The sequence below is a fragment of the Triticum dicoccoides genome, chromosome 7A (assembly GCF_002162155.2).
Source record: "Triticum dicoccoides isolate Atlit2015 ecotype Zavitan chromosome 7A, WEW_v2.0, whole genome shotgun sequence".
Classification (NCBI taxonomy): domain Eukaryota; kingdom Viridiplantae; phylum Streptophyta; class Magnoliopsida; order Poales; family Poaceae; genus Triticum; species Triticum dicoccoides.
This window is the reverse complement of record NC_041392.1, coordinates 628390065-628403649: the sequence shown is the minus strand read 5'-3', so window position 1 is coordinate 628403649 and position 13585 is coordinate 628390065. Positions and strand designations below refer to the sequence as shown.

At 49.0% G+C, this 13585-nt stretch overlaps 1 protein-coding gene across 1 annotated transcript; it reads right to left on the bottom strand.

Moving 5' to 3' along the window:
• Positions 1–2609: 2609 nt before the first annotated feature.
• On the bottom strand, positions 2610–6042 carry LOC119328694. Its single transcript, XM_037601670.1, has 4 exons — positions 5937–6042; positions 5246–5611; positions 4814–4969; positions 2610–2847 (listed from the first exon to the last, which is right to left on the bottom strand). The coding sequence occupies exons 2-4, from the start codon at positions 5553–5555 to the stop codon at positions 2807–2809; spliced, it is 507 nt and encodes a 168-aa protein (XP_037457567.1). The 5' UTR covers positions 5556–5611; positions 5937–6042; the 3' UTR covers positions 2610–2806.
• Between the last annotated feature and the right edge of the window lie 7543 nt (positions 6043–13585).

The following is a 13585-nucleotide window of genomic DNA, read 5'->3' as shown; positions in this document are numbered from 1 at the left end:
CTTTTTCTATACATAGAAGATCGTGTAGCAGTGCTACAGCTCGCACCATCAGACGATCTTCTTATATTGTCCTCACCACTATTAATCAAGTATGTTGTCGGTATCTGCTTTTGCGAAACAGTAGTTTCAGAAGTGCAATGTGATGTCGATAAGACAAATGGATTTAACATGATCTGCCTTCCAATAACTGGGTTGACTAAACTTTCTTGAAAGATAATTTTATCAGATGGAGGCATGCTTGGATCTCCAGTTGCGGCCACTGTATTGATGTAAAAAAAAGTTGCATGGTGAGAGAAGGATTAAATATTGAAGCATACATGTTTTGAAAGTTTTCTTGGACATAATTATCATTTATTAACTCGTTAAACTGTACCCAGGAAACACCGGATTACACCATTTACAATGATATTATCAACAAAGAAATAATACCAATTAAATTAAAAAATACCTTTTGTTTTTTTACTTGTTTGAGTTGATGAGTTTGTTCCACCATTGCTACTTCTACTGGTATGGCTAACTGCAGATTGCATACCATCGCTATATGTATCATGATTTTGCCTCCTACTCCGTTTGTACTCGCGATTTCTTTGCAGATAGACATCACGTTGTTCTGGAGTCATACGCAAGTATCTTTCCCGATTATTATAACGCTTTTTCTCAAGAGCATTTGTTGGCCCAGCACCTCTACACTCAATTGAGGAAGTATTATGATCACTATATACAGCAAATGGATTTACCGAATGCTGAGTTCTAGCAACAGAATCGCCCACAGACTGAACAAAACCTTGTGCTGAAGAGGATGCTTGGACACAACCTGTGAACACTAATTTACTAAGTTATAATTGTTCATGTGTACATACTTTTAGAAAAAAAAAGTATCATATGAGACAAACTCCATACCAGATTTATCTTCCAATGATTGTCGGCAATCAGCCACATTAGTGATATCTCTAAATGGATCATGTGCTTGTAATCCAAGCGACCTTGGTAATTGATTGTTTAAGTTTTCCTTGCCTGCCCTCATATATGAGTTCTGATCTTACACAAATTAAATCGAGTCGCTGCATGACAAAGTATACCATCAAAAAATTGTTCAATGTGAAATTCTCATAGTTTTATCTTGTATGGCAACATATAAGATCGGACTTAAAAAACCGAAAAGCTTATAGACATAAACACAAACACTTGAAGGTCGAAATTTAGATATTTGCATTATTTGATATCCCCTTGACTGGATTGTACAAATCATCAATGTAGAAAAACAAAAGGCTTTGTGCACATAAACACAAACAGTTGGTGGTCAAAAATTATAATGCGAAACATTATTTGATTTAAGTAGGATCGGAAGACACAAATCAATAAGTCAAGAAAAACTGGCTATAATACCAGAATTATTATACGATACCTGTTCCTCAACTTGGTGAAATTGAATGATATATGGCCAGTACGGCAGTGCGTGGTCCAAATTCCAGTAGCACCCGTGCAGCTCTCCAACGATCCCTCCTATATCCACGGGATATTGTAGTGGGCGAGAAGACACCCAGCACACCGGATTTGTGTTCGAGAATAAACGCCTAGAGCAGCTCAATGATGACAGGAGGTTAGCGCGAATTGATGCCCCGGCTGGAGTGGCGAGGTAGAGGGAGGAGCGTAGCGCGATCTGCTGACCGGATCCAAGGATCGGATTGGTGAGGGAGAGGGAGAGGGAGAAGGAGAAGCGATTGGAAGGGTGGGGATTAAGGTGTGACGGATGTGCGATTGATGGGGTGGTTTGATTCGGTTCAGGAAACGCGGATCGACAAAGGGGATGAGCTTGGCGGTGGTATGAGCAGTCACGCGGCGGAACAGTCGAGGTAATTTTGTCGGTGGAGCTTCCAGTTGGTTCCAGACTACAGTTGCGCGCCTTGGAGTCCCTATAAAGCGCGCACGCGGCGAATTCAACTTTTCACTCATGTCCACGTGGAAGGATCTTGTGCAGCACATGACTTGATCTGACGGCCAGCAGCTCCTGGATTTGCCAATTCACAGTCGTCGGATTGAGCACATCCAACGGCTGATAGCAAAAGTTATTCCCACACTATATAGGGGTATAGATGTATCCATATGCCACCATCGTACATGCCCTGATCGAGCGCGCGCGTGTACCACCCGGAAGCCGGCCGGCGCGTGCTGTCGCCGCCTTGCTGCTCCCTTCGGGGTCCCTCGCAGCTCAGGGTGCAAGCGGGGCGGGTTGCGGCTGCCCGCCGGACGCCAAAGCGGGAGCCAACTGGTTTAGCGGGCCAACACGGCTGCCCGCCTCAAGCCGCATGATTATTAGCGGACAATGCGGCAGCCCGCATGTGACCGCAAAGACCCGCCAGGCACATGTACTGTACAGCTCCGTCCCAACATTGTACAGTCACAAATTCATCACAAGACTACAAGAGCCACATGTATCACGGTAAGCTGCTTGTTTCAGCCTTTCAAGACAGCAATGTGCGCACATCAGTGTACTCATTCAGCAAACTAGTAGTATGTACAACAGCAAGAGAACCCTTTGATTTCTTAAACATTATTCTCATTCAGTAAACTCAACAGTGTTAAAACATATTACTGCAAAAGGTAAGTGGCATGAATTACTACAGCTAAATTCAACAAGATAGCAAGAATTCAATTAACTACTATAGCTAAATCAGGAGACTCCTGATATGAAAGTGACTGATAATATACAAAAAGCTTCAGATGCTTCGTCACTTGTACAAAAAGCTTGATCTTCTGGGCTTAATACTGCTGCGGATGCCGGTGCCGAGGGTCTCCAAATATACTGCTACTGATGCCGAGGGTCTCCAAATATACTGAACGGAGGTTCTGCATATGAATAAGGTATACGATATTTAGCCAATGGATGAAATTAGAATACACTCGAGAGAAGAACAGGAAGTTGTCTCCAACCGCTATGTATCTCATCTTCTAAAAAAGAACTTCACTGCCAAACTAAACTCATAAGAAAGTTTGCAAGCTCTGACTTCAACTAAAATATGTATATAAGTTAGCTAGCTTTTGTGGAAATTAAATGCATTTTACTAGTTAACCTGCTGTTGTGATTATTCAAGGAAAAGAAACAAGCATGCAGAGTTTCAGGTCCTGAAACTAAAACAGAGCAAAAAAATGTAAACAGGGAAAAAACCGATGTTTATGTATCTCACCTTGACAAAAACTGATGTTCACTACCATTATACAGATTAATGCCTCTACAGTGGTAGGAAGCAATCTGGTCCTATAGTCATTGAGTATTCTTCCTCCAGTGGAGAAGGCCGACTCTAATGCTACACTAGATGCAGGTGCAACCAATACATCCTTTGCTATCCGAGATACTATGGGATACTTGTGTGCATTATTGGACCACCAACATAGTATGTCAAACCCATCTTCTTGCGGGCAAACATCATCTTTTAGGTAAATGTCAAGTTCACTCAGCTTTGCTCGATTTTCTTGATTTTGCTTAACTTGTTTGTTCCATTGATCCCATGGGTTATCAATACTTGTACCAACATTGTTGGTTCCTTGATCATTTCCCATATTTGACTCACCCTCATGCATAGAATATTCAACAAATAGATCTTTGAATGTTCTCTTCACTTTAGCAAGATACCTTGTTGCATCACTTTCAAGTCCAGATTTTAAGCAGAACTCCAAGAATTTAAACTTGTACCTGGGGTCGAGTATGACCGGAAGACAAATGGTCAAGAATGACAGCTTCCAATACTTCATGAACTTTTTCTTGCATTGCTTCAACCATGGATTTGATGACAATATCCTTATGTTTGGTCTCTCTTTGCAATATTAGATGAATTTTCCAATGTTCGTGGAAATACAAATGAGATGTTGGATATAATGTACCGGACACCACCATAGTTGCATCGAGGAAAACCTCTAACAAGCTGCAAACAGATTCTGCCGTTTCCCATTCAACATTTGTGGGTTGACATGTAAATGTGGTGTCCTGCAACTTCATAGCGGCAAATTCTCTCCTATACTCCAGGGCTATTTTGATCATCAAATGCGTTGAATTCCACCGTGTAAGGACGTCCAGAGATAGGCTCTTTTTGCAAGCAATGCCTTCTTGTGCAACTATTTCCTTAAATTTCTGTTTCCGAGTGGGGGGGCTTCTAACAAACTTGATGCTTTCCCTGATATTATCCACGGCTCTTGAGTTGACTTGAAGTCCACATGTCGGCGGTTAAAGAGACACGGGAGATTAAGTTCTGCATAGCGTCTCGAAGCTTTGTCCTTTGTTCATCAAATAGAAGGAGGCAATCAAGTGTTATTGTCGTCCTAGACACCACCTCAAATGTTGGATTCAGACTATGCACAAATCGCCTAAACCCATCATATTCCACTATGGAGAATGGCAATTCATGAACGACAATCATCCTCATCAACTCCCAATGTGCTCTGTCGGGGTCATTTTTCCATTTTTCTACACTGTTTGGATCAGGTTGTGGCATGGCTGATTTAACCGAGTCGAGAAACTCATTGACCTTGGCTCTTTCCTCACAAACTAACAAATGCCTGATGCATTGACTAGTACCAGCTATTCTTGTACAAATAAAAACTCTCTTGCAATATTTACAGTGTGCTTCCTTGATTTTGTTGCCATCATACACAGGATCATAATCATTCCAGATTTCAGATTTAAGTTTCCTTCTTTTTCTTTTATGTGAAAGACCTAAGGAATTTGAGATGAACAAATAACTTATGCCAAGACATTTGCGATATGCGCACAATTGACATTAAAACTTAACGTGTGTGCAGAATAGACATTAAAACTTACGAGGAATCTGAGGCAGTGTTGGCGATGATCGTTTCACACCTAATCTTGGAGATGCCTGAGATAACACGACATTAACCCCTGGGGATCCCACTATGGGCACCAGTAACAGTGACCTCAGGCTCTTCTTTGCGAGTCTTTGCTTTTCTCCTAAGTAACCTGTTTTCAATCATACAAATAATGCATAAGTAAGAGCACAATTTTCAATTAATTTGTATCTGGTTGCAAACAATACTGGGCCCAATTGCAAATAATATATAAGTTAACATTTGCATTTCCAATCTCTACATCTAGTAGTTCTTGAGCTCTCATGTATGTAAACATATGAACTATTCAAAAGAACTATCTCAGTTCGCCCTCTCTCTGTCCAAGCTACTAATACAAACAGAGAGTAGATGACCCATCAAGATTAAAAGGCAAGGGAGCTACATGTACCTTGGTGAGGATCTTGGGTCATTGGGACAAGGGAACAAAGTGTTGCAGCTGCATGGACTTCATCAGTTGACACATGCCCTTTGTTCTTGGATGCATGCCCTTTGTTCTTGGAGGATAGGAAAGGGCGCGGCAAGGTTGCCGGAGCCCTTGCTGAAGCGGAAGGTGACGAAACAACAGCTCCAATCAAGGAGGGAAGCGACGGAGAAACCACAGCTTCAGCATGTGAGGGAGGCAGTGGAGGGACAACATCTCCATCGAGGATTTCAATAGGGCAGTCCCGATGTGGAGATGGCGCCGTCGACACCACCATGATTGCTCAATAAACAAGGAGTTCTTCTGACCGTATATCACAGGAACGCAAGGAACCTACACCCAGGCAAAATATACATGAGCACTGCATCATATACATCAACTTAATGAGAATACCAAAGATGATAACACTTTATATGGCTTGAAATTCTGTCAACAAAGGGACAGCAGCCTACAAATCGACCGCTCCAAGATTCTTGCACATCTACGCCCACAAGCACAGCCTACCAGGCTAACAACACGAATAGCAGATCCGTGACATCAGGAAACCGCAGCAACGATGAATCCCCCGTAACTAATCAACCAGTGGACCAGTCGCTGGGCGAGGACGCAACTTTGAACCAGAGCAAGAAAGGGGAAGGGGAAGGGGGGAAGCCCGTACCCGGCGAGGACGTCGAAGTTCCGCAGCAGGCCGTCGGGGCGTGCACACAAATTGGGAGGGGACTTGGCGGTGGCGCCGGAGGCGAGGGTGGCCGGGAGGTGGAGGGCGTCAGCGGCGAGGAGCAGGCCGTCGTCGAGGAGGTGGCGAAGGAGAAGCGTCAGGTGGGCGAAGTAGCAGCAGCCGCCGCCGTCGCCGCCATCGTGGGTAGGCACTACGTTTTTTGTTCGAAGCTAGGTTAGGACTTATGCGGGATATGCGGGATTGCGGCAAGCCCGTTGGACTCAGCGGCGTGACCGCTTAGGCCCGTTACACACGAGGCGGTCAGCCCAATGGCATTTTGCGGGCTATTTTTGCGGGGCGGCGTGGCGGCCGAGCGGGATGTCCCGCGCCGCTTGCACCCTGACTCGCAGCCACCCACGCACAGCGCAGCCACAGTGCGGCCCAGGCCGGCTTTGCTTATCTCATTTGGGGTCCAGACCGCCTTATCTCATTCGTGGCACGGAAGCCGGAGACGAGGCCGAGCTCAGCCCCCCACCGACGCGAGGTTCGTCGCGTCTCCGGTGGCAGCTTGCTGGGGCTCGTCCCACCGCACTGTGGACTCTGTGACAGTCTGCATGCACACGTACGTACAGTACAAAGGTACAGGGCAAAGGTCTTTAAAATATCGTCCCACATCTGATATCTGCCATAGGAAATTCAAATCACGTCTCTCCACCAGCTCTCCTCATTCGATCAATTCTCGCGATGCACAGTGACGGCACTGAAATGATTGTTTATTTCATCATTTGGCAGGTGCGACGTTCATGCGTGGCATTCATGGCCGCGCCGGCCGCAGCCTACCGTCGACCGGCCGGACCTACGCACACTGTACCGCTGTACGTATTTCACCGGAGCAGCGGTGACCATGGCCTGGTGGTGCGGAGCGCGCACGCACGGCCGTGGGCCGGGGCGCAGGCGGAAGGCGACGCGGGCGGACGGACGTACGGCGATGTGCGTGCATCTGCATGCGGTTGGCGAATGGCAACCAGCTGTACGTAATCATGGCGAGAGCAAAAGACACACGTCGACATATGTTTCCTCTGCACTGCTTTGGCTCTTGGACTCTGCGACGCTCACGTCGGTTTGCTTGTTCCATCCTACTCCTGCCTGGTGCTTGTGCCTGCTGCCATCCATTTTCCATTTGTCTAATTTTTTGTTTTGAAAAATGTTACGGTATTATAGTAATACAATCACACGTTTTTCACTCCTGTCTGACAGAGCTAACTCTTTTTCGGGAATACGCTTGAAAGCGTATCTTTGCATTGATAGGGGATAGAAAGTACAAGTTTACATCGCGGTTGCGTGCACAAGAAAGCGCTACCCCGATGCAAGCGAGCAGGGGAATGGGATGCTCAGCCCTACAAGATCAGTTACATTACAGGAATAATAGTGCTAAGCCCTTTGGCTCCGGCGCTGGTCCAGGAGCGTGCCTCTTCCTGAATTGCCGCTAGGAGAGAGGCGGTGGAGGGAGCTATCTTATCGAAGATCACAACATTACGATAGCGCCAAATGGACCAAGCGTAAGCACCGCATGTCCAGTCGTTATCACCTTGGGGTGATTGTGAATGTTTGATGCACATTTGCGAGTGAACCGTGGGTAAATACAGGAGATTGTGACAGAGTAGCGTGAGCGTGCCGAGCAGCAAAACTGCAGAGGACAAACCTGCAGGCAGTCAGATCCAAAAAAGACTAGTAGATTTTGTGATGTCAAGAGCGTTGTTTTTCCTTGTTTTTGGCCGCAGTATATTCACTGCAGTTTTGTATTTTCCTTGACAAATTCATCCAGCTTCCCTCATGATATATGTCGCATACTAATATGAAGTTTCACATGGTACAGAACTTTTCGAGAGAGCAGAAGGAATAAATATCACAGTGAACCGGCGCTCCAAGACGATGCCCCAAAGAGGGAGAACGTCATCAAAGTCTCCGTCGTCATCCGATCTGGAGAAAGAGGGGCATGCCATCTGCAACTGCCGACGCACCTAAGCGGTGCCCACTGTCGTGGTTCTAAGCCTGGCAGTGATGTACGGGGGTACGTATGGAGAGGCAGGATCTTAGTTGTGGAGAAGTTGTAAGCACGCAAGGTTTACGAGTTCAGGCCCTTCTCGGAGGAAGTAATAGCCCTACGTCTCGGAGCCCGGAGGCGGTCGACTGGATTATGCGTGTATGAGTTACAGAGGTGCGAACCCTTGTCTCGGAGGGGAGGGTGGCTTATATAGAGTGCGCCAGGCCCCCGGCCAGCCCACGTTACCAAGGGTTCAATGTTCATTAAGGCGAGGCGTTACTGGTAATGCTAGTAATAAAGTGCTATGATGACCATAAAAAGCTATTTAATGACCGACCGTTAGCGTGCGGAGTGACTTTAGGTCTCCTGGTCGTCGAGTGGTTGGATCTTGGTCGAGTGATTGCTTCTTGGTCGAGTGTCTTCGAGTCTGTCGAGTGGAACACCTTCAAGTCGATTGAAAGGTGATTTCTTCTAGAGATGTCCTCGGGTAGGGTAGGTAGGACAGGTCCATGACCCTACCCTAGGTACATAGCTTCATCATTAGCCCCCGAATGGATCGAGGTTTGAGTGGGGAAGGATTTGAGAGCTTCTCCGACTCGTTTTTCATGTCGTGAGCATATAGTTTCAGATCAACGGGCCTAAGTGATGGCAGCAACTTCCTTTCCAGTCGCCTTGATCCATTCTTAATTCCTTGTCGAGTGGGTTTCCTTACTTGTAAGGCTCCGAGTGATGGTGTGGAGGAGATCCTTGGTCTGACAAGTTATTCGCTGCCCGCGGATTTAGTGGGATCCGAATTTTGGGAAGCGCGCGGGACGGGGGAGGCCGCAGTAATCGGACGAGATAGAGCGGAGCCGCCTCGATCTCCGCGCCATCTTTTTCGCCACGTATCGCTCGTGCGGTCGTTGCGGGATTTGACAGGGCCGCCTGGGCCTACCCTTCAGCCACTCGGGAGCGGCCTGATATAAAGCGCCTAGACCGGAGTCCCCCGAGCAGTGCATCCCATTACCTCTTCTCTCCCTCACGTCCCTCCGCCGCACTCGCTCTCGCCCTAACACCACCGCACCGCACGCGCCTCGCCAGCGACAATGGGGAGGGAGAAGACAGCGGCTCTGGAGCGGGCCAAGAAGGCAACGGCGAAGTCGAAGGGGAAGGCGACCAGCCGGGGCGGATCTTCCTCGCGGTCTGGCCTGCCGAAGGGCTGGATCCAGGGCGACTGGATCCACTCGAGGATCTGCCAAGATGACCTCGACGACTTGGCCGAAGGGGGGCTGATCCCCTACGACGCGGCACGGCTTCCGGGGAAGGAATCCGAGCCGCAGCCTCGGGAGGGTGAGCGCGTTCTTCTTGCCACCCACGTCGACCGTGCGTTTTCCTTGCCTCCTCATCCTTTCTTCCGAGGGTTTCTGAACTTCTTTGGGGCTCAACTCCACCATTTTACCCCCAACTCAATCGTTTATCTTGCCGCGTTCATTTCCTTGTGTGAGAACTTCTTGGGTTTCGACCTCACTGGGGTCTTTTCAAGCATATCTTCACTTGTCGCTCCCAGACAGTGAAAAGGGCTAATCCAAGTGACGAGAGGACCCAAGTGATCTAGATGTGTGGGGGTCTTGGCATCCAGACGAGGGGAAAAAGCTCCTTTCCGGCCATGATTCTCCCCGATTCAGTTCGCGGATGGCAGTCGACTTGGTTCTACTGCAAAGACCAGTCGACGCCAGGGCAATCGACTGGCCTCCCTCCTTTTACCATGGATCGAGTGGAAAAACCATCCCCTTTGAAGGTGCTCCCGGAGGAGAAGGAGCACATGCAGGTGCTGGTCGACCGAGTGGTCCAGCTTATTCGCGACGGGGTCACTGGTATGGATCTCTTGGAGGTCTTCCTTCAACGGCGCATCCAGCCTCTCCAAGCCCGAGACCATCCGATGTGGATGTATTCGGGTCTTGAAGACTCCACTCGGATCCACCCGGAGGAGGTCGACGACGACACGCTGGAGAAGTGGTTGTCTGGCATTAACGGGAATAAGGACAATCCCAGGGGAGCCAGGAGAGTCCCTCCATTCGACCAGTCCCACGCACCCGAGCAGGTCTGATTCTGAGTTTTTGCTTGTAATCTGAGTTCACTCGCGCAGCCGTCTGTATTGCATCGACTGACTTTGTTCTCCCTGCTTTCTTTCAGGCCATTATTGAAATGTATTCCATGCCCAACGGGGAGCAAGAGCAAGCTCTGGAAGGCGAGGCGAGTGGCAGCGAAAATGGCGAGGGGGCTTCCGATGGTGAAGGGGACAGAGGGAGCGACGACTCAAGCGCTGGAGAAGAAGTCGAGTCGCCTCCTCGCAGGAAGAGGCGATCCAAGCTTGACCAAGAACGGCCGAGTGCTCGCGACAAGGCAACTGCTCCGGCTGGTCAGTCTTCGAAGCGCCCTCGGATCTCTTCACCAACCCCGACTTGGAAGGCGCCAAAGCACCCCAAAGTTGCAGAGCCGAAGACTCGGAAGGCGCTGCCAAAGATCAAGATCGATATCCCTGTCGCCTCCGTGTGAGTGTCTCTCCTTGTATTCACTCGACGCTCCGCGCTATTTGTTTTTCTTGTTTTAACTGGACAAACTTTGGAATTGTTAGCGTTGCCACTTCCGGAACCTCAGCTTACAGGGATGATGATGAGGCGATGGAGGATGCGGTCACTTCTAATCCGGGTATGATTTCTGCCATACTATCTTTTTTTGGTCGATTCAACTGTATCATGCATCACTGGGTGACGTGCTTTTGGCAATTTGAACCTTGCACAACTCCCAACATTATTGACCTCCCTGATGATGAAGGAGAGCCCGAGAGGCCTTTGATGAGGAAGAACAGGCGAGCTCCTGCAAGCGGGGCGCTACAGACGACGCCGAGGGCGGAACCAGTTGTTCAGGACACTGGCGACGTCAATCGGGGTCCTGTTACCTTCGCTGAGCCGCTGTCGAGTGCTTTGCCTTCTTCATCAACTACTCAGGCCCCTATCGACCCGCCTTCAATTTTTGCGACCCATCGTGTCCCGGAGGACGAGGTGAATGCTGCTAGGGAAGCCATTCGTCAAGCGGGCATTATGATGGAGAAGATGAAGGCGGTGCGGGACGCCAGTCAAGCCGCCTATGATGCCAGCAAGGCCCTCCAGAGCAACGTTCAGGTTAGTTGGTTGCCGCTTGTTCTGTTAGGATATGCTACCTGAAGAGTCTTTCCGAAAATCTTTGCATCTGCACACCCACTGGGTGCGTCGATTGAATTCTTGGACTAGTGGGGGCACGCTGAGTGCACCCACTGGGTGTAGTCCCCGAGACTACGGTGGACTGCTGGCAGTCGACTGTAGTCTTAGTATTTTGTCGAATGTATAGTTTGTCTCTTCCACTCGATCTGGTCGAGTGGGATCAGAGTCGGTGGGGGCACGCTGAGTGCACCCACTGGGTGTAGTCCCCGAGACTACGGTGGACTGCTGGCAGTCGACTGTAGTCTGAGTTCTTTCTCTCCTTTTTTTGGACTCGACTTCGGCGGGCCGGTTGAGTGGGGTCAAAACCGGTGGGGGCACGCTAAGTGCACCCACTGGGTGTAGTCCCCGAGGCTATGGTGGACTGCTGGCAGTCGACCGTAGTCTTAGTATTTATTGCCTTTGTTGTTTTTCGCTGTAAAATAACTTCTCACCTTTGACTTCAGAAATCTTGCGATCTTGGAGCTCGCTTTGCTGACTTGGAGAAGCAGCAGATTCAACTGAACCTTGATCTGGAGCTGGCTAGGACAGAGCTGCAAAAGGCCAGAGACGGCGCCGCAGGTAAGACTATTTTGTCGACTGGTTAGTTTTAGGCTTGAGTACCCTTCTGCTATTTCCAAATCAATCATCATTTCTTTGCAGAAAAACTGAGAGAAGCTCTGGCGAAAAAGGGTCAGGACTTGGCTGCTGCCCGTAAGGAGGCTGACGACAAGACCGCTCTAGCCGAACAGAAGCTGGCTTCGGTCGGCCAGTTAGAAGAAGAGAATACCAGACTGAAGACCGCTCCGAATGAAGCCAACAGGGAGTGTACATGCTGGAAGAAGGATAACCTCAACCTGAACGAAAAGATGGAAGGCATTGCTCGCAGGAGGGACGATCTGGAGAGCTACTTGAGGAGCCTTGCCAAGAAGTTGTATATCAAGCTTGAAGGTGCACATTTAGTTCCGACTGATTTTTTTTTGTGTCGACTCAGTGTATGAAAATTGACTTATCCTTGGATCATGAATGCAGAGTTTTGCCAGAACTTTGAGAAGGAGACTAGGCGGATCGAACCAGGTTTGGATCCAATCAACTCTCCCGTGAAAGATGAAGCTGCCATGAATTTGCTCCGACTGGAATCTCGCATTGACGGTGTCGTGGACTACTTGACTCGACTGAAGGTCGCCATGTCATGGATCGACCCGGCACTTTGGCCAGAGGCTACGCTCCAAAATGATCTCGAGTCTCTGATGACTCGTCTTAACGGAATCCCTGACCGAGTGTAGGAGTGGAAGAAGTCTTCTGCTCAGTTCGACGCTGATGTGGCTCTGTCTTTGGTTCATGTCCACTGCAAGGAGGTGCGACAAGACAAGCTGGCAGCAATCAAGGTCGCCAACACCCAGAAGCATGACTTCCGAACCTTTATGGAGACTTTCATCGCTGCAGCCACTCGGATAGCCGACGGCGTCGACCTGGATGAGTTCGTCGAGCCTGCCAGCCCTCCTCCCGCGGAGTGAACAAACTCTTATGTCCCACCTTAAATTTGCCTCGGAATGCCGAGTGGTTTTTGTAACCGTTAAACTTTTTCAGGTCGCATGCCTGAGTACCTCGATCCGTGATCCAGAACCTTTAGGATTTTATCTGAACTTAGTTTACCGCTGAATATCTTTATGAATCTCCTGCTGAGTGAACCCAACCTTTATTCGAGACAACTTTCTGTATTCGCAGCACAGCTCCGGAGGAGGGGGAAGTAGTCAACCCATGCCTTGTATTTGTGGCGAAGCTCCCCAGGGGCGGGCGGCAGTCGACCCACACCCTGTTACTGCAGAGTGGGACAGAGCGCACATTGTATTTGTGGCGAAGCTCTCCAGGAGAAGAGTGGGGGGGCAGTCGACCCGTACTTCGTTACTGTAGAGCGGGATGAATCGCGTATTGTATTTGTGGCGAAGCTCTCTAGGAGAAGGTGGCAGTCGACCTGCCCCTCGTCGTCCTTGAGGATTGAGATGTGTTTGGAGAACTTAGGCGAGTACTGGACTGCAGCTAAGCCCCTGAGTGGGAGGATTGCTCTCCACTCGGTAGGGTTTTTTCAAACTTAGGTGAGTGGCTGACTGCAGCTAAGTCTCTAGGTGGGAGAACTTAGGCAAGTACTGGACTGCAGCTAAGCCCCCGAGTGGGAGGATTGCTCTCCACTCGGTAGGGTTTTTTCAAACTTAGGCGAGTGCCTGACTGCAGCTAAGTCTCTAGGTGGGAGAACTTAGGCGAGTACTGGACTGCAGCTAAGCCCCCGAGTGGGAGGATTGCTCTCCACTCGGTAGGATTTTTCAAACTTAGGCAAGTGCCTGACTGCAGCTAAGTATCTAAGTGGGAGAAGTTAGGCGAGTATTGGACTG

What these genes read in the sequence shown, in the direction of transcription:
- LOC119328694 (XM_037601670.1), bottom strand. Translation starts at nt 5,555, where the DNA reads ATGGTGGTGTCGACGGCGCCATCTCCACATCGGGACTGCCCTATTGAA. An exon ending in GACCCAAGATCCTCACCAAG is followed by an intron (nt 4,970 to 5,245) that starts GTACATGTAGCT and finishes GATTGAAAACAG; the next exon opens with GTTACTTAGGAGAAAAGCAA. An exon ending in AACACTGCCTCAGATTCCTC is followed by an intron (nt 2,848 to 4,813) that starts GTAAGTTTTAAT and finishes ATTCATATGCAG; the next exon opens with AACCTCCGTTCAGTATATTT.